At 40.4% G+C, this 26,798-nt stretch overlaps 2 protein-coding genes across 5 annotated transcripts; both read right to left on the bottom strand.

Annotated features, from left to right (window-relative positions):
• Positions 1-2,190: 2,190 nt before the first annotated feature.
• On the bottom strand, positions 2,191-17,507 carry gpr176 (G protein-coupled receptor 176). The gene is made up of 3 exons (XM_074616070.1): positions 16,945-17,507; positions 8,286-8,538; positions 2,191-4,274 (listed from the first exon to the last, which is right to left on the bottom strand). The coding sequence occupies exons 1-3, from the start codon at positions 17,183-17,185 to the stop codon at positions 3,041-3,043; spliced, it is 1,728 nt and encodes a 575-aa protein (XP_074472171.1). The 5' UTR covers positions 17,186-17,507; the 3' UTR covers positions 2,191-3,040.
• A 4,000-nt stretch (positions 17,508-21,507) lies between these two features.
• acot20 (acyl-CoA thioesterase 20) lies at positions 21,508-26,409 on the bottom strand. 4 transcript variants are annotated; one of them, XM_074615801.1, is made up of 4 exons: positions 26,349-26,409; positions 24,066-24,632; positions 23,778-23,980; positions 21,508-23,111 (listed from the first exon to the last, which is right to left on the bottom strand). In XM_074615801.1, exons 2-4 carry the CDS (start codon positions 24,520-24,522, stop codon positions 22,521-22,523), a joined length of 1,251 nt encoding a protein of 416 aa, XP_074471902.1. In that variant the 5' UTR covers positions 24,523-24,632; positions 26,349-26,409; the 3' UTR covers positions 21,508-22,520. The 4 variants fall into 4 exon arrangements, with proteins under 4 accessions (XP_074471902.1, XP_074471900.1, XP_074471899.1 ...); XM_074615799.1 differs by having other exon boundaries at positions 26,233-26,357; XM_074615798.1 differs by lacking the exon at positions 26,349-26,409 and adding an exon at positions 24,954-25,066.
• Positions 26,410-26,798: the final 389 nt, after the last annotated feature.

Below are 26,798 nucleotides of genomic sequence, written 5' to 3' on the forward strand. Positions count from 1 at the left end.
CCTGTTAAAGCTAATAAAAGCTGGTTTCGGAGCAACTCCGACAGCCTGAATTGAACCTGAGTTTTGTTGTTAACATGCTGCTGGATGTCCAGACCCAGTGGTTGTGCTGCTGACAGAATACATTAGAGCTTCTGCGTAGGCAGTAAGCCTCTGATCTCTTATTAATACGTCTAGACGTTCACTACCCCATCACTCACAAAAACTGTGAAAACACAAAAACCATTTTTCTGAAAAGTCACAGGAGAAAAAACTACAGGAGTTACTGCCCATGTAAGAGGTTGTGTAACGAGTCTTATGGGATGTGGATCTCTCAGAGAAAGTTGAGGAGCGCCTCAGTGGTTTGTTTGTTCCACAAGTGTATCATGTAGTTTGGGACTCACACTGGTCTGGTCTTGATCTTGACTCAGTCTCGCCCTGCTTTGGTCTTGGTCATGACTTGGTTTAGGTTTAGGTGGTCTTCACACTGTGCACAGTGAAAAATTAAAACTTGAACACGTAAAAGCTCAAGAACAGCTACTACATTGACGTTGTGGTGAGACTGACTGCTGTTTACGAGGTCAAGAATGAACTCAGTATCGACTTTGTTCAACATTGGCATCTCATGATAATTCAACAAATTACAGACTCCCATAAATTTATATAAACTTAATTTGAAATCTCAATAATTTCTATATATATTTAACATTCAGGGACGTTTTTGGACGTGAGGGATCGCCTCGCTTCCCAGCATTGGACCCTTGATGGACTGCCACTAGAGACAAGGCTCTAGACACCTGATTGGACGAACGCTTTCCCTCGTGAGCTGCTGCTCCAAGCTTTCAAACCAGAACCAACATGGCGGCTCGTTTGGAAACTTTCTTCTCTTATATTACAAAAATAATTCCCCGAAATGTGTTTCTGAAAACATTTTATATGAGAAATAAGCCATGCAGGTGCTAAATCTGTCTTTATTTTAGATCAACAACGGTTAGTTTAAAAGTTTCTGAGGTGGCAAGTCGCCTCTGATTTACATAAAGTAGCCTAGAGACCTCAACCTTATGCAAATGAGGAGCGGGCCAACGTGGCGCCCCGTCACTATTAGAATGCATGCACGGCTGCTTACGTAGACAATGAATGGGAAGCGTGGAAAGGACGGAGGCTGTGGACATGTACCAGAAGAGACACAGTTAAAGTCTGGGGTGGAAAAAAAAACACCAACTGTCGCATCACATCTTGATTGAAATGTGTGATTGGTGCACAGAAATACATGACATCACCTTTTTCCAACTGAGCCCCGCCCACTTCAAGCCAGAGAGGAAAAAACGACAAAAATACAAATGTGAAAATCTGTCATGTGAAAGAACCAAAGCTGTTCTAACGTTGACAGAACATTTCGTGTGCACGTAGGATCCCATCGGTCATATCAAGAAGCTGATTGAGAAGCTCAACACCCTTTAACACCAGAAATGTCAAGTCTTTTGTGCAAATCGATGTCCAATCATTTTTAAACTCACTCACTTTATGTGAATCCTCTCTGTATTATATTACCGCGCTGTATCTCTGTCGTCATGGTCTTAATGGTTCTCGGAGTAGAAGATTGTTTGAGTAAGCCTTGAATCAAATCAGGTGGAAAATATGAGCCGGAGTCTTCTTAAACACTCTCACCACGGAAATCAATCATCTTCCTGCTTATTGGTGTGAGGCTTTGAATTACCAGCAGCATTTTTGGCTCAGCGCTGTATATTACCCACCACTACTGTATTCTGCAATACCCGTCCTAATACAGTCATTACCGAAGCATATGTTTAAGAATAAACACATTACTCATGTCTTTCCTGCTTTTAAGTAGAAGCGACGGATAATGTTTCCAGTCAGGTGTGACTGCACAATTTCGCCTGATAACAGCGAGGGCAGGATGCAGCATAGATTCAGCGTCTTTGTGGACATAGCAGGGGATTGTGGGTAGCCCCAAAGGGAGTTACGGCTTGACAAATATTTGAAGTGCAGCCGGGCTCTGTTTACCTCAGCCAAAGCTTCAGGTTGAGGCTGCTACTATTGAATTATGCATCACGAAGGAGACACAGCCGACGGTATCACAGTCAGAGAAATTGAAAATTGAAAACCATTTCACAGAGCTTCTGATGATATAAAATATGGAGCTCGTATTTGCTTTATTTTACAGTCATTTGATTGAGCAATTGATTTTTTGTGGGAGAAATCAATAATATTGATCGAAGCGGACTGAAAGATGCCCGACCTGGATTTTCTTTTCTTACTTATTCATCCATTTTCTATTTGATGCACTTTTTGTTCCAGAAAACAACTCTGAAAATTTCACATTTTTATAACATGTATTTGCATACAGTACATCCGCATGTTTCATCTTTATCAAATCCACGTACATTTAAAGTACAAATGACAACAACATCTAATACATTAGAAGAAATGCGAATATTATCCAAAAGTGAGACTTGAAAAAATGTGTCATTAAAAGGGCGAGTTGATCCCAAAACGTGAAGTAAAACATTACAAAAAACAGACCCACAAAGGGTTGAGTGAAAGGACCGACACCGAGATGTGTTCATTTACAGAGTGCAATCACAGCGTAACCATTTTACAAAATGTTTTGTTAGGAGGTTCAATATCCTCGCTTGATTATTTGCTATGGAAATATATTATTCGGTATCAGTGCATCTCTCAGGATAATTGGATTTGTACAGAGTGTTCATTTAACTACTGACGCCGGCTCTAATCAAAACAGGGAGATTCAAAAAGGTGTCTGCCTTCTCAATAATCATTGTAGGAGTCCTTAATTAATCATGGGATTGGATCCAAGTCGTAGTGAAGTTGGACATTTTTCTCACAGCATTGTAAATACATGATATCAAATTGATTCTGGTGTCTATCTTTTGTGCAGTAAAACCTGGACTTCTACAATACTGCGTCTGACAAAGCTCGACATATCAATATCCTGCTTAGGCCTGGCCGACCCAATAGGCCTACCCTGTAATGAGTTGTGTGCGGCGTTGCAGATCAGAGGCTATGCAGCAGCAGGGATTGCTCACGGGTCCACAGTGGGGATGGTGCTGACCTTGTTGTTCCTGCTGATTCTCCTCTCAGGCCGCGGCCTGGGCAGTTTGGTCTGGATCAGCTCCTCGGGGGTGTTGCCCAGCGGAGGCAGCAGCCTCTTCTTGCTGTTCCTGGTCTCTGGTAACCACTGAGGCGGCAGCTCGAAGGGTCCGAAGCCGAACTGCGTGGAGTCCTCGGCTTCTGTAGGTGTAGCTGGAGCCACCTGAGATGAGGAGGCGTAAGCACACGTGTGGACCGGAGAGGCCCGCGGTGCTGTGACCGAAGGAGGGCCGTCCTTAGTGATGACCAGCCCTCCTCCTGTCCCCTGTTGAGGGTCCTTTCTGGTGATCACCTCCCCTCTGAGGCTCCCCAGTCTCGAGCCACTCTTGAGGTCCTCTTTAGGTACAGAGCCTCCTGATCCTTGAGACGGGATGTCATTCTCTGCATCCTCTTCTTCCCCGTCTTCCTCAGCGGGCCTGAAGATCTGCGCCTGGCCGATGTTAAACATCTCTAAGAGCTGGCTCCCAGAGCGGCCGGCCGTCTCCAGTCCCACCGGCTCCCCGATGGCACCCTCTGCTCCTAAAGAGTCCAGACCGCCGGTGCTGACCACGTTACGGCGGCTGTAACGTCTGTGAATCCTGGCCAGCAGGTCCAGCCAGCTGTGACGAGCTGAGCGGTTAACAGTCAGAAACAAAAGCGGGTTGGTGAGCAGGGACACCTTCGGTAACCAGAGGGCCGTCAGGTACAGTAAGATGGGCAGCTCTTTAGTGTCGGCCAAAATGGTGCGGTAAACCACCAAGGCCCCATAGGGGGCGCTGCAGGCGGAGAAAGCCAGCACCACTGCCAGCAGAGTGGCGTGCAGCTCAGCTTCTCTCTGGGACACGTACGGGATGGAGATGCTGTTCTGGGGAGTCCGCAGCGCCGCGATTATCACCTTCTTCTTCTGGCTGGCGCTGAGCGCTCTGCGGATCAGCAGCATGAAGAGGAAGACCAGAATGAGGGGGAGGATCAGCGTGGTGACGTTGTAGATCAACACGTACACCATGTGGCCCAGGGAGCGGGCGTGGTCGTCGGAGCAGGACGAGGTGACGTACACGTCCGTCACGTTGGTCACAGCGAACACGGGAAGGCTCGCCACCGTGGCGTGGACCCAGATGTAGATGACCAGATCTCGGGATCTTGCATCTGAGATCTTCCTCTCTAACGGGTACAGCACAGAGTAGTATCTAGACACAGGAAGACATGTTATTTCAGAATAAAAATACATATATAAATATATATACACAACTTGCTGTCTTGTAATCGGGAGTCTTTAAGTCGTTGTGGTTGTCACGCCACATGACTGACTGGAGACAGGAGGTCACACACTACAAGATCTTTCATCCCTGATGAGGTCTCCAAACTACTTTTTGTCACGAAAACACGCAAGAAATACACGGTAAATGGCGTGATACCATACGCGAGACACACTGCTAATGCTGTTGTTGGCACGTGTTCACAAAATAGCCCGTTTCCACGTCTTTTTTTTACTATTTATTCCTCTCGGTGCAACAACAACTTTGCTCCGTGTTGTTGTATCTATTGAATGCCTGAATGCAGTCATGCTGATCTCTCATTAGATGATTTACATGGAAACACAAGAGGAAACTAACGGTGAATGCACCTAAAATACCCACATCCATAACAGAAGCTGAACTATCCTGCTCTGAAAACACATTTCCACTATTTTTTAGTGGGCGTGCAGTTAATCATGAAAAGTTAAGTAAAACTGAACCTCTCAGCGCAGCAGAGCTTCGAGCGGTTTTACTGGAAAGACAGTATGAATATAAAATTCATGCACCTATTATATAAGCTGAAATACTGACAAAAAGGAAAGAGGTGCAGGAGGTTTTTAATCCTTCAACACATATGTATGGTGTTACTGTATTATAGGGGCTTATTAACATAGACCCAAAGTCCAATAAGCATAAAAATGTGATAGGGTAGCACATCCCAGATTTCAAAATCAAGGAGAACAAAATACAAACATTTCACTTGTTTAGTTGGATCACATCACAATAGACATACGCGTTTCAGCAACGAGCCTTCTTCAAACGCTCTGAAGACGTTTTACCCAAAATTGCACATTTTTCAACTCTCGGCGACCAGAAAAAAAACACCAAACGTGCAGCGCTCAAAGCCTCGTCACACTGCTAGCGTTTGTAACGTAGTGTAAATACACATTGTTCCCATTGCAAAGAATTCAAAAAAGACAAAACGTGAACACAGCGGTTGTGGTGGTTGCTTGCCATCATCTGCATTTGGCTTGTCAATTGCACGATATTGCAATATTGCAGTTATTGCGACAGCCCTATTTGTATTTTTCTATAAAGAATGAACATTTTTAATTAACACTTTTGGGAAAACAGAAACTCTGGAGAAAGAGTAGACAAATATGTTTATGAGAAAACAAAAATGCAAGACAAATCTGCCATTTTTCAAGCTATCAATTGGTAGCTTATTTGACACCCCCCAAATAATAATTAAAAAAACAATAACAAAGGTATCTTTAATAATTGGTTTTATTGACTGAATTAGACTTCTGAAATAATGCTACAACCCCCAAAATGACTCCAACATAAAACCCTGTAAGCTGGTTATAAAATAGGGTGGACGTGTGCATACAGTATTTAACATAATTTTACTGGAATGGGATTAAAGGATTTCTCTCCTTTTATAAGTGGTGTATTAACTCATGCAGAAGTTGAAATTGTGTGACTGTTTTATAACGCACACCTACAAACTAGACCTCCTTGTATCCGCCTTACAGGATAATAACATGCAGATTGTCTCTCACTCTGTTGTTGTCCTTTAATAATAATAAACAAAGCAAATCGTGTGAAGGACTTGCTTATTTCCCTGGATTGTCTCTTCATCACCACACAGTGTATGAGTGTATGTGTACACACGAGCTGATAACTGCTGCAGTCTCAGCCCGTCTGTACGTACGCAGCCTCGACTGCCCTCCTTCAGAATAAATAATTCATGGGTCTGATAGCGTTCTGACTGTATTAGTTGCTAGGGAGGCAAAATAATCTTTGTAGCAGTGAAACCAAGGCTGAGGCGAGGCTGCAGCAATACACGATCTAACTGCCATCGCCTTAAAAAATAAATGAAACCCCACACTTTAATGTGTTATACTGTGTGGGGATGAAGTCCTGCATGTTTTTTTTTTTTAAATTATGGAGAATAAAGCTTCATAGTGTTGCAGTCATCCAATATTCAGTTTTTGCACATACATAGTTTGAGGAAAGTGCAGGATTTTAATACATGCTGGAGTTATGAATTAAATATCCAGAATGAGGGGGCTTTTGTGCTTTTAACTTGCAAACAGCAGGGTTTTATATGCTAACGTTATATTTTTATGATAACGGCATAGCGCCACTAGGCGATTTGAGGGTGGATGTTAGCAAAATGACCAAAATGTAACCCCCTTGTTAACCTGCCCACCCTCCCTCTCCATCCTCTAGGGGCAGAGATAGTTCAGGGGTAGAATATGTTAGTCTAGTCTGTCTGACTCATTGATCCCTTATCTGACTGAGGTTTGAGCCAGTTCGACTCTATGGTCCTGACCATGGCTCTGAAATATCAGTAGCCTAACTGTGCTGCTGTGTATTGGTAAATCCATGGCGCTGTCCGTGGTGCTGAAGTAGCAAGTAACGGTTGTAATTGCGACATCTTCTTTGATCAAAAGAGTCATTCATGGGGCAGTATGCTAGTCGCGGGTCAACGGAACGAACCGTCGCCTACTGAATAGTGCTTTGTAGTCTGGGTTAGTGGTATCACTGCTATTAGCTGTCAGAGCCGACAGACGCCAGGATGAGCGCCACATAATCTATTTTTTCTGGCTTAAAGCAAGTTTATTTCTAAATACTGGAAATGAAATTGTCCATATATACATATAGCTCTATATATATATTATATAACCTCCTCTGTCAGTACAACTGCTACACAAAAGAGGACTGGTTTGTAGAGGACTCGATGGTACAAATAGCTTACATTATTTTTTTAATAAACTGTGTGAACTTATTGTCTAATTAGGGAGCAGATACGATAGATTTGGTGTTTTTAATCACATAAGACGTTTTTCACATATTGTGTTTTTTAAGATTGTGATCTCTTTTAAACTTCATATTCTAAAGTTTTAGGTAAGAAACAATTAAATTAAATGAAAATAAATTAGGGTTTAGTATTCTCAAATTAGATAGCTGCCAGTGTATAAAAGGCTTTAAATATGTAGACAATTTCCTAGGGAGATATAATATACAGAAAATGTATTTGAACTCTGAAATTAATTAAAAAAAAAACATTATAAAATGCATTTTAGAGAGTTTGGTTTTTATGGCTAAACACGTCTTTTAATCACTGTGTTTTAAAGGTATAGTCGTGGTAGTAGGGGCAATAGAAGCAGCAACAGTGCTGGTAGAAGTACTATGTCTAATATTGTCAGTAATACAAAAATACTGTTAAAGGAAAATTTAATTTGACTGAGAAAGCTATGAATAAAACGAGAGATATTTAGTTTACAGATCAGAAAGGGCATGAGCATCACTTTTAAAAAAACGGTGTGTGTGTGTGTGCGTGCGTGCGTGCGTGCGTGCGTGCGTGCGTGTGTGTGAGACCATATGTGGGCAGCAGCAGCCATCTCAGGCAGCTTTTGGCTGCAGCTTTCAGCGCAGCAGGGAGACCTGGGACACGGCGGCTCAGCATGGCGTACACATGCTCCATCGAGCGCCCAATCCACTCTCCACCCAACCCCTCTCGTCCACGCCACAGGGTGCAGATGGAGATTGAAAAGCCTTTCTCTCCTACAACAAAACAATGTTCCAGAGTCTAGCCCCAGTTTTGATGTTGCTCCACTTGTGCAGCGTGGATGTCTGTACTTCTAAGTCAGGAGGAGAATGACTCGGCCAAGCGATGTATTGATAAACTGATCAAAGAATCAATGTGAGCCATCCACCTCTCTCAAGTGGCACTTCCAAAAGAAGTGAGTGGGAGGTACCTGCTGGCCTTTCTCAAACACATATTTCAAAGTTCTGTAGCGCCGAAGTGAGCAAAAAACAAAACATCATTCTCGTCCTACTCAGGCACAGAGTGCTCCTTTTACTTGTAGGTGTATTTTAATTTGAATTGCTAGCAACACTCATCTATGTCTGTATCATCTCTGTCTACTTTAACTATGTGTGTAAATGACTGACCTGTCGAGTGCGATGGCACTGAAGCTGAGCACAGTGACGGAGCAGAAGAGCTTATGGAGGAACTTGATGGCCTTGCAGAGCACCAGAGTGTGAAGCCACCAGCAGCAGCGAGGGCTGGCTCCGAGCGCCACGTCGAAGGGAACGCACACCAGGCCGGCGCAGATACCCGAGCACGCCAGGTTCTTGATGAATCGGTTGGTCACGGACTTGAAGACGTTCGTGCAGCAGGTGCACCACAACACCGTGGCATTACCTGTGGAGGGAAGAGGTGCAGAGATTTAGAATAAGATCAGTTTGTTGCATCTTTGGGTTTGTCCAGTTTAGTTTTATTTACTACTAAAAGGCTTAGAAAAAGAGCCTTTTAACAAGCCACATAAAGTCCTGAGTATCCTATTTATTGGACAGAGATTAAGTAACCTGGTATGGTGGCACGTAACCAAAGTTTAGGTTTCTCTGAACACTTAATTTTCCTCACACAGTCCAGAATGAAAATAGTTGGGTCGCCTGGAGACTCTAAATTGTCCATTGGTATGAAAACTATCTGTCTAATCTATGTGAGTTAGCACAGATAGATGGATGATTTATCAACCACGTCTTCCTCACGTCCATCCAGCACAGAGACTGATTGAATAAATTAAGGAGTAAAAAGATTGGATGGACTGAGGAGTGATGGGAAAGCTTTAACCATATAATATAATATATAAGCTTTGGTTCCAAGCTCCTCATTTAACACCTTGAATTTATCTATAAACTGGTGCATTTTTAAGGCCCAAACTGCCAAATAATTGCAACATTTGTGCCACATGGTGAAGCAAGACAACGATAATGCATGTTCAGTGTGGTGTAACAATGAATAATACAAAAATTCAGGGGAAAATTACATTTGGAAATTATCATTTGCAAATGCAAACAGTCATTTTTCTCTGCTCGTTGATGGTTTATATTGCAAACTGTTCATCTGCATCTTATTGCAGAAGGACACGCAACAAGTTTTGGACCGATGGACAAGGAACAGTCCAATCACCAGGAAAAATGTTGGCATTGTTGTTCTGCAAACCACGGACACGTTAAATGTTAACATTAACGTTGTGACATTATTATTTTAACACAAACCATGATCTTTTTTCTAACCTTGAGTAGTTTTGTTGCCTAAACCTAACCAGTCGTTCCAAAATATAAACCATTTGTCAAGAAAGTAATCCGCAAATTTGCGAAATCTCATCTGAAATCTGCAAAAACTTGCAAAAACTCTTGCGAGACTCGCTGCCCGACGACCTATCTTAACCTTAACCATTCAAGATCAATGCCTAGCCTAAGAGATCCCCAACTCTAGACATGACCGTTAACCACGTGACATTGGGTGTTTCTGCAAGCGCGATACGAGGCTGATATGAAACGTTTTTGTGGGTTCAGAAACGTCGACATTCAACGTATCCTGTGGTTTGCAGAAATGTACAATCCCAACATTTTTCTTCATTCACATTCTGGTGACTGGGTTGCATACAAATATCCAGATCTCACAGTCAGTTTGAACAGATTTGCTTCTATAAAATAATATATTAAATATATTATATATAAATATATTATAATAATAATATATAATATATATATTTTTTTACACGGAGGTCTTTCAGGTATCTCTTCATTCAAAAGCCTTCCACTCTGCTTCACCAAATCCCATCTCAATAGGTTTTAAAAAGAAAAAAAGGACTACTTTGTCTTAAATTGTAGTTTTGTGAAGACTGATTTGGAACAATTTAAAGAACAACTGCAAGAAATATTTGATTATGAGCAGCATTTGTGCACACAAGTACTAAACATATTTTTTATTATAAACTACTGCAGATGAAAAATATTCTTTGCAGGGTGAAGAAATCAATCAAACATAAACTGAGTCAGACAGCACACGATCAGGTGCAAGCAAGGAAACTGGCATTTCTATATTAAGATCCCTCCATAATTTAGAGCGATGAGACAGTAATGATTGTTAATTAGGTTTAAAAAGGTGAATTTTTCGACTCCCTGCAGTGCTCTGACTGATGTCAGGTCACACAGGGACACATGTGATACCAGCCTCTCCAAATGTAATTACCCACAGAGTGTTAGCTGAGCTCTCATTGTTAGAGACGGAGGAGCAAGATGTTCTCTGCTGAGGAAAAACTGTTATTTCTCCCTGAGGTTATTTGTTTCTGTAAACGTTCAGGACGCAGTCAGAAAAACAAGCACTCACCGTCAAAAGCAAAGAAAAAGATCTGGTTACCATGACTTATCAAGATAGATATATATATATAAAAGCTATCAAAGCAAGGTTAAATATAAAATCAATTATGATGGATTAGATGGTTGAAATTTGGCCTGGGAGGTTTTAGATGGAGCTGAAAGAAGCTGTATTTAGGAGAACATGATGTGCTTTACAGCTAGTCTCTAACAGTGCAGGGTTTCAGAGCAGCACACAGGAGTAGGATTTCGGGGAAAACCCGAATGTAGCGGTAATTGATGCTCAGCCTCTGCATTCTGTGAAGCTGACTCACATGGGATCATTAAATTAGCACAAACACTCATCGTTTAAAATGCATCAAAGAGGATGTTTACAGCAAATATATATTGTTCAGATTCTACTGTATTAATAGTGTAACTTCTGTTTATTGTGGCTAATGATTACAGCAATGATAAGCTTTTCAAAAGAAGGAGAGAAATGCAACACACCCTCCAAACTTAATGATAAAAAGGTCCTTTGTTGTTTCCTGGAAGGCAACCAATTAGTGTTTTCTGGTCTGCCCCCCCTATTGTCAACATCGTTTGCCAGTGCCCTTTCTAAACCGGCACAAATGACTGTGTTGCAAGTGCTTGGGTAGGGAAACGCCATGGTCATGGTTATAAGAAATTAAGGCTGTTGATAGGACACAGCGGTCTACGGTGTCAAACACGTTTTGCATCCACCCCCGACCTCCGTCCTACAGGTTTCCTGGTGTCATAACAACGTCATGCCACTTCCATCTTTGCTTCTGAGCACCAAAAGTCATAATTTGCATGGTCAGTTGAGGGACTTTTAAGGAAAATGTCTCTATCACTAGACCACAACGTCAATATCGGACGATTCTGCAAACCCTCAGATTTTTTTCAATGCCAATGTTTTGAAAATCCTCGCATGCACAGCTACCTTGGAATGGTTAAGGTTAGGGAAAGACAACACGTTCTCATCCCAACTCCTCACATACCGCCGCTTTGTCACGCCCCTTTTTTGGCATCAAAACCACTATAGTTAGGTTTAGGAACAAACGACATGTCTGGGCTTAAAACTACTACGTTTGTACAATGAAAATGACACTGAACATTGTGAACACGGGACACAAACGAACAGCTGATTGTAACGTGAAGGTGAAACTTAACACACGGGACATGAACAACGGTCTCCTGGATGAAAGCCTTGTGTTTGTTGGACCCATCCATCTCTCCTCCCGCCCGCACAGCGTTTGTCTTTTCGCTCTTTAAACTACATCACCACACTCCCAGCGCACTTTCTCAGAGCGTTTACTGTTGCCGCGGATGGGTTTACATTGTAGTTAATGGAACACGTGCGTTTAATACCGGCATACCTGCCGTGTGCAGCGGTACCGAACGACAAAGCCTTTGTATTAGACGCCCTGGGAAAGAGAACGGGCTGAGAAAGATTTTAGCTATGGCAAAAAATGGTTACGGCATGGTTAGAGGAAGGCAACTAAAATACTTTGTTAAGGTTGGGAAAAGACTGTGGATACAGTTAATAAACAAGACTAAGGGAGTATGCTTGTCAAGGTGCACTACTCGTTCAGACTCGCAGCTCACCTGCAAAAGCAGTGGAGGTAGTGGAGGAAGTGTTTTAAATAGTACAATTTTGGTGAAAATGCATGTGTTTGGGAAGTACTGAGCATACCACTGGATAAACGAGACTTGGATTATACAGCACGAGTTATGCGAGAGTTTGTAAACAGATTTTTTATGTAGTTTTGCTGTTGTTAAACCTGGCCTCCATTTACTTGAATTCATCATGGATTTACTCTGTTTCGGATTCTCCATTCACCGTGGAGGCATGCAAGAAAAACATAGTTTTCTTCAAGAATTCAAGGTAAGTGAGTAATTGATATATAAATGGTCATTTTGGGGGTGAAGTATTCGAGTCTGCAGACATGCTAGCAGCTCTGTGAAGCCGGGAAGGCCTTTCATTTTGCAGGTATTCGGTCATAAACCAAACTATTGGACAAAATGAACCTTTTACATGAAGATGGGGCTAGATGTAGTGTGCTAGATGTCAAGGGATCACCAAATTTATTATAATTCATCCTGCGGGGGACATGAATGTGTTAACTAAATTTCATGTCAATCCATCCAACAGTTGTTGAGATATTTCACTGGATAAGTGAAAAGAAGGGATCATTTTCAGGGCTTACTGTACAAATCACTGGAGGTAATATTAGTACAAGGAGAGGCTCTTGACAGGAGCTGAGTGGTGAGAGTCTAACTTTAGTACAGCTGCAATGGTGTGATGTCACACCCTCCCATGCAAGTGATATACTGTATGTGGGATCACAGTTCCAACACGATATTTAATATTAGAAAAACATGTTGTGTTACGTCACATTTTAAATCATTTCCCACCTAAACAAATAAACAAACAAACAGGACTAAAGAGGGAGCGTGTTAATTCCTTTCAAATACTAATTAACAAGTAATTTCATTTATAATGGTAGACAGTATGCCATTTGTTGTGCCTGATAATCCTACATGCCACTGTGGTAAAGGTGACAATTACAGGTTTACATAATTACGAATTTGAGTGCTTTTTAAGAACATCTATAAAACTAAAAGTTTATTCGTGTAGCCGTTTTTACAGCGCTTCACACAACTGTAACTAACGAATGAAACATGTCCTTGTAAGTGTCATCATGCAGACAACACAGGGACCTCTACTCTTTTATAATCAGAGCCTGCATTGTCTATAAAATCACTTTGTCCTTTTGTGCCTGAAATACTCACCTGGCACTTGAAGAACACCTTGGCAACCGTACTCACAGCAGCCAATGAGGAGAAAGAGCAAACACTAAAGAGGATTGCTTTTTCCACTTATCAAATGGCAGTCCGACTACAGGTAGCGATGTGAGAAACTCAAAATACTGTTTCTTTGTTTATCTGCTTCACACAAATGAAAGTAAGTTGTGTCATCTCTGGATTGGTGTTAATAAGCTGCTGTTATTAACGGTGACGCATCCAGGTGTCTAAACATAGTAGCATTAGCTGTTAACAGTCAACGTGTGAAACATCATTAACACGCTTAACACCTTCTTAGTTACATCCCCGTGGTGTTATTAATTACTTTAGACTTATTTATGAATGGTAACCAACAGAGGAAATAGAGAGACAGATATCCACATACTACAATGCCTCACAGGCGTGATTACAATCGGTAATATTAGCTGGTGCCGTGCACGCTGTGGCACATTAATCACATTTACAATAAAACACTCATCTGTGGTGGTTTATCAGGGAAATAATGATAATTGTCTGCTAATTAATAGGAATGTTATAACCTTGAAAGAATAGTTCCAACGTTTGCAACAGAGGAGACTGTTAGTCTAACTTAGCATAAAGACTGGAGGCAGGTGGAAACAGCTAGCCTATAGGCCCCAGTCAACACCTCCAAAGCTCAATAATTAACCCGTCGCATCTTGTTTCTCTTCTCAGTACACAAACAGAAAGGTAAAAATTATAATATGTGGTTTAAGGGGGAGTTAAATGCTGTAACTGTTGTGGGGTAAAAAGGGGAAGACTTTATAAAATGAGGTTAAAGGGACAGTTTGGGTGTTTAGAAGTGGGGTTGTATGAGGTACTTATCCATAGTCAGTGTATTACCTACAGTAGATGAATTACTGTTTTTGTGAATGTAGTCTGGTGGCGATATGACAGCTTCAGCTCCCCGTCGGAAAGGGCTGTCTGACGGCAAGGTAAACCGGCAAAAATATATGGTTAACATAGCGTACACTTACACAGATTTTTTAAGATGGGCCTTTCTTTTATGGCTAAAATATGTTTTCCTGCTGGCCCCGTCTACAGCAGTATATTACTTTGCTCCCATGCTGGTACTACTGTCTGTTTCCTGTCATCTACTGTAGGTCATACACTGACTATGGATAAGAACCTCATACAAACACACTTCAAAACACTCAAACTATCCCTTTAACATCTGCTACAAAACGATGAATTCACTGTTACCGCATCAAGAATCCTTTGCTAAAATGAGCAAAGGTCGCCTGACTCGCTTGTGTTTATTACATGCTTTATTAATCCCATTTACTGGATTTCAGTGGTGCATTCATGCACTGTGGGAACCTCTGCCTTTAAGACAGCAGCCTCTTTAAAAGAGTAATGTGCTGGATTTCTTACTTATTATGTATTTTTGGGGTCATATAAATGAGGTTGTTTGAAAAGGAAAATATGTTTACCCTGTCCTATACACACACACACACAGAGGAAAAGTAGGCATTTTGAGCCATGCTGCCAAAAGGTAATTTTGTGCAGCCCTTCATGTCATGCTTCCCAGACCCTGACACATTACACTGCACAGCAGGAGGTGGTGCTGAGTCAGAGCGATAGCCCTTTGGTCATTTTTGGAGTCAGTTTCATCAGTTTCATCATGGTGAACTATTTGTGTCATTGAGTCCGTACTTTTCCAAACAGCACTCGCAATCATGGCCGAGTGTGTTTTGTGCAGCGAGGATGCAGGACGTTACGGCCACGTTTGTGACAAATAGCACATTCATATGCGGCGCTCATTTTAGGCAGGAGGATTGTGTTTCTTGGCTGCCGATAAGATGGAGGGGACGTCAAACTGTGTGAGACTGATGTGCCGTGGAGCGGTCCATCAATTCACACGGGTCCTCCTTCCTCACTTCCATCATCATCAGCAGCCGCTGCTTCTACTGGCACAAGCAGGAATATTTGTCACAGAGCCAGAACAGATTCAGATTGAAAGAAGCTCAGAATGTGTACAGTAAGTCATTGCTACCAATATTTGCCAATTTCATGGTGAAATAGGTAGCTAACGCCTGCCAAGTACCACCAAATACAAGTTGTAAGTTCTGCTTATACAGTATGTTTGCTTTTTGTATGATTTAAAGGTGATAAATGTGAGATTGGGAGCATTTCTATTGCCTCCACACGGCTCTCAACATGGTGACAGCTGAGCGGCGGCCATGACTTAGCCCGTGGGGGCACGCTCACATGCACTAAAAGGCACACAAGGCCGGCCCGGCTATGTCAATAAAGCACAGAGAATCTCTGATTACAACACACACAGAGGGAGATCGACTTCACTCTCTGCTCAGGTAGACATTACTCCTCTATATCTTTACATAGGAAATAAATGTTTGCTGCTATATTAATGCTCTGGATATCATAAAGAGAAGCTTTAACATATTACTGTAATGCTGTTGTCTAACATCCAATATTTACGTTAGCAGCAAACTAACATAAACGCAAAACAGACACATAATCACTCCATTGTGCATCCCTATGGACCGCTATAGGGCTATAGGAAGAAGGCTAATGTCAGGACTTTTTTATAAAGTGACCAAAGACCTGTTGTGTGTCTTGACTTCCCTTTCATTTCAAAACAACAGAAGGAAGTGGAGTTCATTGCAACGAAAATGTGGAGGATGTGCACAGCGAGTCTGACCGGGTGCAGTCTGAATCATATAAGCATTATCAAAGGGAGTGTTACCACCCATTGAGTAAAAATAAGCACGCCATGCCCTGCATCATCCCAGGAAAAATACTCACATCCAACACTGTGATACAAATTTGTGGATGATCAACACTGACACATAAATAGTTTGGGGAGAGGGCATCTTGGCTTTTTTTCCCCCAATATTGCTTATTTTTTCATGATTTTGAAACCTAATTTTATATACTTGACGATTTTTTAATCATCCAAATTTGACTGGGTGGTTAACACATGATTCTGTGGTGTGACAAACCCTGACTTTAAGTGGCTGTTGAGTTACGTTTCCAATTTAACAATGGAATAGTAACATTAACACTGTAACATTATTTAGTAAAACTATGGGTAGGATATGGCTTAAAGAGATTAATTGTTTGTAGTATGCAACAACCAATGGTTTGAATGGGAAATGCCAGCACATTTGATGGAAAAATACAGTTTTTATGACTATGGTTACATCTTTTTATTTCTTTAAAATGTTTTGTTTTTCCATGTTTTTGTTCATGGTTTTTAGTCATTTATGCACAGTATGTGTTTTAGATGTAAGACCTACATGCATTGAGCTATTAAGAAGAGAAAGATGACTGAAAATGTAACTCCAGTTCTAGCTCTGTTATGACAGTGACCATCTTTTCACCCATCCTGCTGCTTCATATTGAAGCCTTTTAGACATTGATGATTGGGCTACTTTTGGGAAGACTTGTTTGTTGTTGCAAATTTCCTAATTATTCTTGCATAAAGGGTGTCCCAGGAATCAAACAGTTGAGACTCATGGAAAACATGAAGCTATAGTGAATGTTTTAAAGGAGTAATTCCATAAAACATGTGTAAGGATTTCATGTCTGCAGGATTCTAAAGGGCCTTTCTGTCAAGTGCATGCATATGCATTTGTATAAGGTGACTTACCGAGCAGCGACCCTATGAGGATGAAGACCTGGATGGTGGTGGTGAAGTCCCGGTAGGCTTGCTCTCGGATGAGTCTCTGCTGCTCCTCCAGCCCGGTCCCCTCTGCTGCAGCTGGGCTGCTGCTGCTCCAGCGTGTCGGAGGACTGGATGCGTTCAGGAGCTCCAGCCAGATGTGAGCTGCTGCTGTCAGGTTGGATGCACCGTCTCCCACCGTCGCAGCCCGGCTCCCACCACGATCCATGTCGGTGTTTTTATGTCAGCAGCCAGCGTTGGAGAGGCATGGTGATGATGCAGATGCAAAAAAAAAATCTACAAAACACAGCTTGCATGCAGAGATGTGACACAGGTAGGCTGCCAGCAATGAGATGATGTTCTGTTAGTAAATATGTCTGATAAATCAGGAAAAAACATGGTGTAATGATCACACATCAAAGGACATAAGAAGCTGTATATGACCCATAATAATCCCCTGATGCGGATGCATGGCATGAATCAGTCAGAGAGATCTGTGCGCAGTGATGCTCCTTCCCTGACACCCAGTGCACCTAAAACCACACCGGGATAAGAAGTGTCCAATCCGGGAAAGAAGCTCCACACCACCATCACCGTCCGGAAAAAAATCTTGTGTCTGTCAGAGCTGATAGTCCGACTGCTGCTTCTGCTGCTGCCAATGGCTCTGTGAGAGGCTGTTAATTGGTAGACTGGCTGTGAGGAGAGCCTTGCTACTGAAAATCTCACAGCATGAGGTGCAAGACTGGAGAGGAAGAGCTCCTCCTCTTCATATGGCACCAAGAAACTCCACTGAATCTTATGAATGACAAGCAGACAAGGAAGGAAGAGGAGAATGTGGCTGAATTACACACACTGATCAGTATGATGCTGGTGAAGATGGTTACACTTCCTATCATCCAACCAGAGAAACATCTGTTATACTTACTTATAGAAAATAATAATACTAATAATAAAGTCATAATACATATTATATAATTTTATCAATAGTAAGTGAAAATGAAAACAGCAGAAAAACATATATATATAGATTCATACTGTATATATAAAACAAAAAAACATAAGATCAATAAATACAATAACATGATATGATATGCTAATGTATAATTAAACAGACAGGGATCAAATCAACATGTATGTATGTACAGTATGTATGCATGTATTCAAATTGTGGTTGGTAGATAAAAAAATATATATATATATATTATACTTACTTACTTATCCAGCTGCATGATTATACATTTTCTAATAATAAAGCACACTACCAATGTGTTTGTCGTCAACCCTAAAAGGTGGTTTTCAGATATACAAAGGTATAAGCAGACATTACATGCATGGTGGGGGTTTAACCTCAACAACAACCCTGCTGTTGTCTTGCTCAGACTGCTCTCTCACAGCAGCTTGAGACATTCCTCTTTGGTTTGCTGAAAATACCAAAACAGGAGCGAGGTCATACCTCAGTAAAACAAAACAGTATTATATCATTTACTTTATGTTTAAATTAGGGCTGTCAATCAACTAAATTATTTAATTAATCGCATGATTGTCCATGATTAATCACACATTATTTATCCGTTCAAAATGTACCTTATAGGGAGATTTGTCAAGGATTTAATACTCTTATCAACATGGGAGTGGGCAAATATTCTTGCTTTATCCAAATATCTGTATATATTTATTATTGGAAATCAATTAACAACACAAAACATTGAAAGAATATTGTCCAGAAACCCTCACAGGTACTGCATTTAGCATTAAAATCAAATCATAACATGGCAAACTGCAGCCCAACAGGCAACAACAGCTGTCAGTGTTGACTATGACTTGCCCCAAACTGCATGTGATTATCATAAAGTGGGCATGTCTGTAAAGGGGAGACTCTTGGGTGCCATATAACCCATTTTCAATCACCTATGTTGAGGTCAGAGGTCAAGAGATCCCTTTGAAAATGGCCAGATTTTCCTCGCTGAAATTTAGGGTAACTTTGGAGCATTATTTAACCTCCTTCGCGACAAGCTAGTATGACATGATCGATTGCAGTAAAGCGTTTTAGAGGCGTTAAAACAAATTTGCATTATCACCGCGTTAACTTTGGCAGCCCTAGTTTAAATCAATAGCAGTGAATCCATTTGTCTCCTTTGTGTAAGCCAGCGAGGAACCCCCGAGGAGATGCTGCTCACATGGACCCAGTGAAGAGAAACAGCTCAGGAACAATGCACAAAAAAATTACTTATTCATATATAGTGTGAAATAAACCTCTCTGGAGCAGAAATATAATTAGAAAATTCCTTCTAAAATGAAGCAGAGATACAAAAATCTCAAATCATTCTTTCTAAAGCTGCAACTAACGATTATTTCCATAATAAGTCAATTATTTTCTCAATTAATCGATTAGTTGTTTGGTCTATAAAATGTCATAAAATGGTGAAAAATGGCGATCAGTGTTTCCCAAAGCCCAAGATGACGTCCTTAAATGTCTCGTTTTGTCCACAACTCAAAGATATTCAGTTTACTGTCATAGAGGAGTCAAGAAACCAGAAAATATTCACATTTAAGAAGCTGCAATCAGAGAATTTTGACTTTTTTTTCTTAAAAAATTACTCAAAATAGTTGACGATTAATTTAATAGTTGACAACGAATCAATTAATTGTTGCAGCTCTCGCTTAATACATTCACTGTCCAATTTCAAGCATTCATATTTCTTAAATCAGCACAGTAGAGATGTTTATCTGACATTAGCTCAACAAATAAAGTAGGGCTGCCCCCTCTTAGTCGATTAATCTGTCGTTTTGGACTCAGATTTCTTTAGTCAATACGTTGTTTTTCATGCTGAATGACTTATTTCCAAGAAACTTATGAGCACATCTCTGGTAAACAAGATTTAAAGTGGTGCTTTAGTGTGATTCTTTGTGGAGAAACTCACAGATCTGTTCATTAAATCAACTAATTGATTAGTTGACAAAATCGTATTCAATTTGATTTCTTACATCGAGGACAGCTGGAGAATGAAGTCTTTTCCTCCATCATGTGATTCAGAAAAGATGTCGTGCATGTCCGCACCAGCTTCTGTAAAGGTGGATGTCTTTGTCTCCAACTTCAGAAACACACTCTCTCTTTCTTTGATGCATGCTACATTGTTAATAAAATCCCTCAGAGAAAAGCTTACATCATCAAAGTAAACCCACTTTCCTTTGAAACAGCCCTTCATGTAAAAATTCCAAGGATTTGAGCTTTAACATGGGAATAAAACCGCAACAGTGGGATTCATGTTAATTTAAAACATGTTTCACAATCTTTCATCATGGTGTGTTTAACATTACATTGTATGTGACAAAACATATCTCACATTATATGCGAGAGATATCAAAGATAAATGTAGGAAGGCTGAGCTGCCACTAGATGTCAACATTTACACCCATGATGATTCATGGAGGTTATTTTAGGTGAACAATGAACGTCACTGCTGTACCTAAAGCCTTTTGAACACCCACACAGGTGTCGTCAGTTATTCTGGCTGATTAGACCTCTGCTCAGGTTGAAGGTGGACCGGAGTCACAAATCTTCATCTACCAATAACAATGATAAAGGTTTAATTTGTGCTGCCCTAAGGTGCAACAAAGCTAACGGGAGACTCAGGAAAATGTCACCCGATTAGTCTCTACACGCCCTGAGCAGAGGTCTAATCAGCCTGATTAACTGAAAACACCTGTGTGGGTGTTGAGAGGCTTTAACCGTATCATAATGACTCCGATTGGTGTCAGAGGAGGAATTATAAATACAGGTTGAAACAACAAGATGATGCAATTGATCATCGGCTTAGTGAAAGACCGTAATTCATATAGAACAACACAAAAATGAGGCCAAAAATGATAGTCACGATTATTTTTGATTACTATTGATACTTCGAAGCTTTGGTGAGAAATATTCTAAGCTTCGAGGTGCAGCATGGCGCGGCAGGTTGATATGTTCTTCTGTCTGTCTGTCTTCATCTCCCCCGTTTCAGTGCCCGGGTCAGTGCCAAACAGCGATATCCGTCTGAGTATAACTAATAATAAGTAATGTTGAATATGACTAATGAACAATGTCGTGGGATTATTCCTTATTTCATGGGTTATTTGGGGATTTATACATCATCATTCATTCGAATAGTGATTTGGAGGTCGAATTCCATGGCGATGGTCGGAACTTCAAAGCATTCGTGTCAGCCCTAATAGCGACAAAAAATAAATAAACAGAGCACTGCAGCAGCATGACGGCTCACCAAAAGAGAAGTGAAAACATCTCGACCGGCTGGTTGCTGTTAGTTTAGGAAGCACTTGTCTGAGCACACATTTTAAATGTCAATATCGCAGGCGATCATGTTCCTTTAATTGTGGGAAGCCAAAAATCACAATCGCGATTAATATTCGTTTAATTGTGCAGCCCTAAAAATACAGTCACTTTTTGCTTCATCATCTAAATTGTTTCTTTTATTTTCAGTTTATTAAACTTCCAACAGCAGAAATATCACAGTATTATTAAAATAAGAAAAGAACAGTACGTACACAATCGACTGCAGTTCAAGTTCAAGTTTTATTCTCATACCAAGAGCTTGGCAATATTGTAGAAATCAATCTACTTACATTAGTAAGAATACTTTTCTGACAGTATTATTATGATACGGCAAATGTGCGCAGAATCACATGTAAAACAATCATATTAATGTTCAATGCAAAACAGTAACACAATATGAGAACATCGTCACAATACGATCACAGTCAAAGTCAATAAAATATATTATTAAATTATTACTCAGCCATTTTCCAACCAAACACTAAATAATTAAACTTTTATCAACAATACAGTGAATTCAGAACGATAACAGTGCATTTGACAGAGGCAAGGAGTGTTCACTTACTCTAGAAACAATATTATTCCCTTTTTATTAATAATGCCTTCTTATCCATTTTATTGTAATACCTTATCTTGTGTTTTTACTTATGTAATACCTTCTAATCTTGTTTTGTATATATGTAATACAGTCTTATCTTTTATGTTCTTATTTTGTTTTTTATTTTCTGTGCCTGTTTTTTGTTTTTATTTTGAAGCACATTGAGTCTACCCGTCGTATGACATGTACTATATAAATAAAACTTGAATGAGTTGTTAAAATATACAGTATTTAGGGAGTTGTTTTCACAGCAGACATCTTGTCATGTGATCGTAGAAAAAGCACAGCTGTAATAAGTAACAGTGATGATGACTACATATCATTCAGATGCATCAGGTCCAGGGTCCTGGTATTGTGTGCTCGCTCACTGTCTCGCCTTAGTAGTGAAATACTTAAATGGAACAGACGCATCATTATTATTGGAGCTTATGGGGGAGAAAAGCCAGTTGCAGAGTTTGTTTCTGAAAAGTCATTAAACCCAAAGCTTCAACATAAGAATACTCAACTCTACTCTACACTACAGTATCATTTAATACCCCTTTGATAATTCCATTCATTAGAAACCTAAAAGCAAGGTTAAGCATTGCTAATGACGGCCATTCTGGATGCTCGATGCACTCGATGCAGCGCCGCTTGCTATAAAGCACTCTTGTTGTTCAAGTGTCTCTTGAAGAACTCCTGGACTCTTTCCCACAGGTCCAGCTGAGCCTCGGCGTGGGCTTTTGGCTCCCCACCAAACAGCACATTGGTCCCGACTGCTCCGTGAAACCCAGATGGACAATACGGCATGTGAGGGACTTCCAAAAAGTGTCCAGCTTTAGGGTACGACACCACCATAAAAGACTCTTTGCCATTATTTCTCAGCGTTGCAGCAGCCTGCTTGGCAAAAAAAGCACTGTTCCAGTTGTGGTCATCTTCAGAGACCGCAAACAGGAAGTGGCAGCTGGCACGTTCAATTGGAATCAGCGACGACCTGTTCTTTTCCAAGGAAGGGTCAGGTAAGGCATCGCGAATATCTACAAGCCCAGAGTCTGTGAATTTAACATTCTCTATGACAGGGGGGAGCGGAGGTATAACTAAGTCTTTGTAGTGCAAAGGGATCACAGTGTTTGCATTGCAGGCATTAATACAGACGGTCGCTGAGATCCCAGAGAGGAACGATGACATGGCCAAAGCCAAACCGCCACTGTGAGACAATGATAGGATGCCAATCCCAGGACCTTTAACCTGCACAGAGAGGTATAGTGTTAATGATCATGTTTAGATTATTGTACTAGAGCTGCAACGATTAGTCGATCGACAGAAAAATAATTGCCAACTATATTGATAATGGATTAATCGATACAGTAATTTTTCATGCAAAAATGTCAAAATGCTGTTTTCAGCCTCTCAAACATGGAGATTTCCTGTTTTTATCTGTTTTATATCATATTAAACTTAATATCTTTGGGTTTTGGACTGACAAACTTTCACTACAAAACAACTAATCGATTAATCGAGAAAATAATCAGATTAATCGACAAAGAAAATAATTGTTAGTTGCAGCCCTTTTAAAGATATTCAGTTTATTATCACATAAGATTCTCATAATAAGAAGCTGGAAATAGAAAATCAGTTATAAAAAAAATAGTTCAGATCAATTTTCTGTCAACTGATGAATCAACTAATCATTTTAGCTCTATAATTATCTTTGTGCCATCAGAAAGTAGCCAGTAGATGGCAACATTGACACAGTAAATTCAAATATGGGCCTATATATATCTCACACATTCTCACTTTATATTAAGTTATTAATTCATTGGACACATTTTTCACAATAAGTACATAACAACGTTTTGGGAAAGATAAAATGGAGATTCTAATATTACAAATGTGATTATCTTTAACACTAACCTCTGGATGTTTCCTCAGATATGTTACAGCCTCTTCAAAGTACTCCAAATCCAACTTTTTGGGGCCTTTTGGTAAATCCTCGTAGCCCATATAGGCCAGCGCCAGAACAACAAAACCTTTATTTGCCAAGAGGCTGGCTCTGGGCTCAGTAAGACGGCCACCAAATGTGTACATATCCACTATTCCTGGGAATGGACCCTTTCCTGGAGAAAACAAGGAGAGGGAAAGTTAAGTAGGACACTGACATCTCTACGATCTCTCAGGTATCATCAACAGTACACAACTAACCTGGTGGTACGAAGAGGACTCCTCGTATTCTTCCCTCTTCCACAGGTATTCTCTTCATCCCCTCTGTCATGTATCCTCTCTCGTTGGTTTCAGAGGCTAAGACCTCACCAGACTCTCCACACAGCGCTTCTATCTCCACCAGTGTTGGGCTGAGCACATTCTTCTTCAGGAGTTTACTGTTTGGCGTCTCCGGTGCCAAGGCCCAAAACAAACCCATGGGCTCCACTCCGGTGTAACTTCCTCCCAGAGAGGGTGCACAGCAGACATCCACCTGGCCAGTTTCATCTGCTTTGTACAACGCAGAAGCCTTGAAAATCACCCCTCTGTCATCCACTAGTTTGGACCTCAGTTGAACTTGTTTGTGAGGAGCGAGTCCCTCTACTTTTACCTGCACCAGTTTGTCGAAGAGACAGCGAACGCTGGGGAGAATCTTCAGGCGGATCTGTGAGTAAGCCATTTCAGCTCTTCAAGATGGGAGCACTGACTCACTGTAATGGCCTGAATGTCCTTTCCGTTTACTCAGGCCTTTATTTTAGTCTTGTTGGTACAGCTATGTTGTCACTGCATCTGCCAATGCAATCAAGAATTAAATGAATGTCATAGCTTTCACAAAAAATAAAACATCTGTGTGTATCACATGTCATCTTATTAATTAAAACCTTCAGTGTTATAGAAAAACATTGCTGTGTGGATTTTCACAAATCGTCAATAATCTTCTTCTAATTAAAATATTTTAACATTTATTTGACGTTGCTGAATGATATTCTCTGTGTATTTTACTTTTATCTTGGGAACCAAAATGTATTCATATTTGTCCCAGGCACCTAAGCTCATGAATGTGTCAAGATCAATAAAAGCATACTTAAACTTACATACTATAATGGTGACCTTATGTGTTGCTGGCTCTCTGTGGTCACAGATTGTGGTGTAACAGCAGGACAAAACCCAGGTGTAATTGATTAAATTAATTATGGTCCTCAATGCAACAGGGCACCTAATTAATGTTATTAATTACACCTGTGTTTACCCTGCAGTGACATGTAGCCAAGTCATGATATATAACACGATATATTCTGTATAGAATAGATTGACAGGGCCCTGAACAGACATTTAGGGGCAGGTAAAAATATTTACCTGAAACAAGAGTAAACTGCATGAAGACACACCCACATAATTATAACTGCATAAAAGAAAGTCACACAAGCAGAACTTAGATGTTAAATCTGTTTTTAGTCCATGAGCCAGGAGGTTGGTCGTGCCACTTTGGAGGGACCATGTCTCATAGTGATTTTTTTAAAGGTCTATGTCCCTAAAGGACAATGTCCCTTAACACCTAAGTTCTGCTCGTGTAACTTTCTTTTATGGAGTTATAATGATGTGGGTGTGTCTTCGTGCAGTTTACTTTTGGTCAGGTAAACTCAGAAATATTAATAATAATTTATAACTGCCCCTAAATGTCTGTGCAGGTCCCTTTCAATCTATTCTATACAGAATTATATCATGTTATATATCATGACTTGGCTACATGTCATTGCAGGGTGAACACAGGTGTAATTAATAACATTAATCAGAGCCCTGTTGCTTTGAGGTGGGCCAGGGCTCTGGTATTGTGCATGCTGGCTCACTGGAATGACTGTGTGACACACTAAATAGAAAGGGACCAAGTTAATCAATTACACCTGTGTTTTGTCCTGCTGTTACACCAAAATATGTGAGCCAGCAACACATAAGGTTAATTTCTGACAGCTGTTGTCAGAAAATGTGACCCCACTGTACCTATCTTTTGCTTTTCTTTTAGAGTTTTGTGAGTATATCTTTAAATTAAAGATATTAATATAAATTAATGTGTTTAAACAATTTAGTTTTGTGTGTTTTCTGTCACATATTATCCTCATTTATTATCCAGGTACAGTGGGGTCATTCAGTTATAATAGAGAGTCATTCAAGGACACCTAATTGGGTGAAAGGTCAAGATAACACAGCTCACTGTTCTCCAAATGTAAAGAAAAGGAACCTGCGACGAGTATTTAGCAACTAAAACATGAAAGCTAACTCACATTATGGATGAATTCCTCCTGAAGATATAACTAGTTAGCTTAAATAACTAGTTTGCAAGAGAGTAACTTTGCAGGTTCGAGCTTGTTTAAGGGTTTTTGTTTTAGCTTACCGCCTTTGTTTTAAACAAACTGGTTATCCGTAGACTAGTTTGGATCATACTGTAAATACCTATCACAAATATTATCTCCAAACCAGCCAGAAAATGATTAATAAGCCTGAAAATACCTGTAGTAGTGGTACAACTGCGAAGCATTTTGTAAACAGAAACAACCATGGAGTGGGAGGCAACTGGGCGAAACCACTTTTCCAGGAATAGGGGGGACAGGTTTTTGGATAAACTGCCTCTAGTGTTTTTTTGCTTAGTTAGTGTACTGCTTTGTTTACTCATCGTATATTTAAACATCAATTTAAAATAAATGTATTAAAAATAAAACCTAAGAAGAAATTTGTGTGGCAGTACGGACAGGGAAAGCAGGGGTTTATCCCCCCCTGTGGAATGTAACCGTACATATATCTTGTTCAACTAAAAGCAACAAACCCCAGCCTCAATGATGAGACAGACTTTTCTCCTTTTTTGTGAAATATCACTTATATATAATATCACAATATCACTATCACTTTATCACAATAACACTGTATAAAAATTGTATTTTAATTGATTGAACTACTGAAAGT

Source organism: Sebastes fasciatus, chromosome 18, assembly GCF_043250625.1.
Source record: "Sebastes fasciatus isolate fSebFas1 chromosome 18, fSebFas1.pri, whole genome shotgun sequence".
Taxonomy (NCBI): domain Eukaryota; kingdom Metazoa; phylum Chordata; class Actinopteri; order Perciformes; family Sebastidae; genus Sebastes; species Sebastes fasciatus.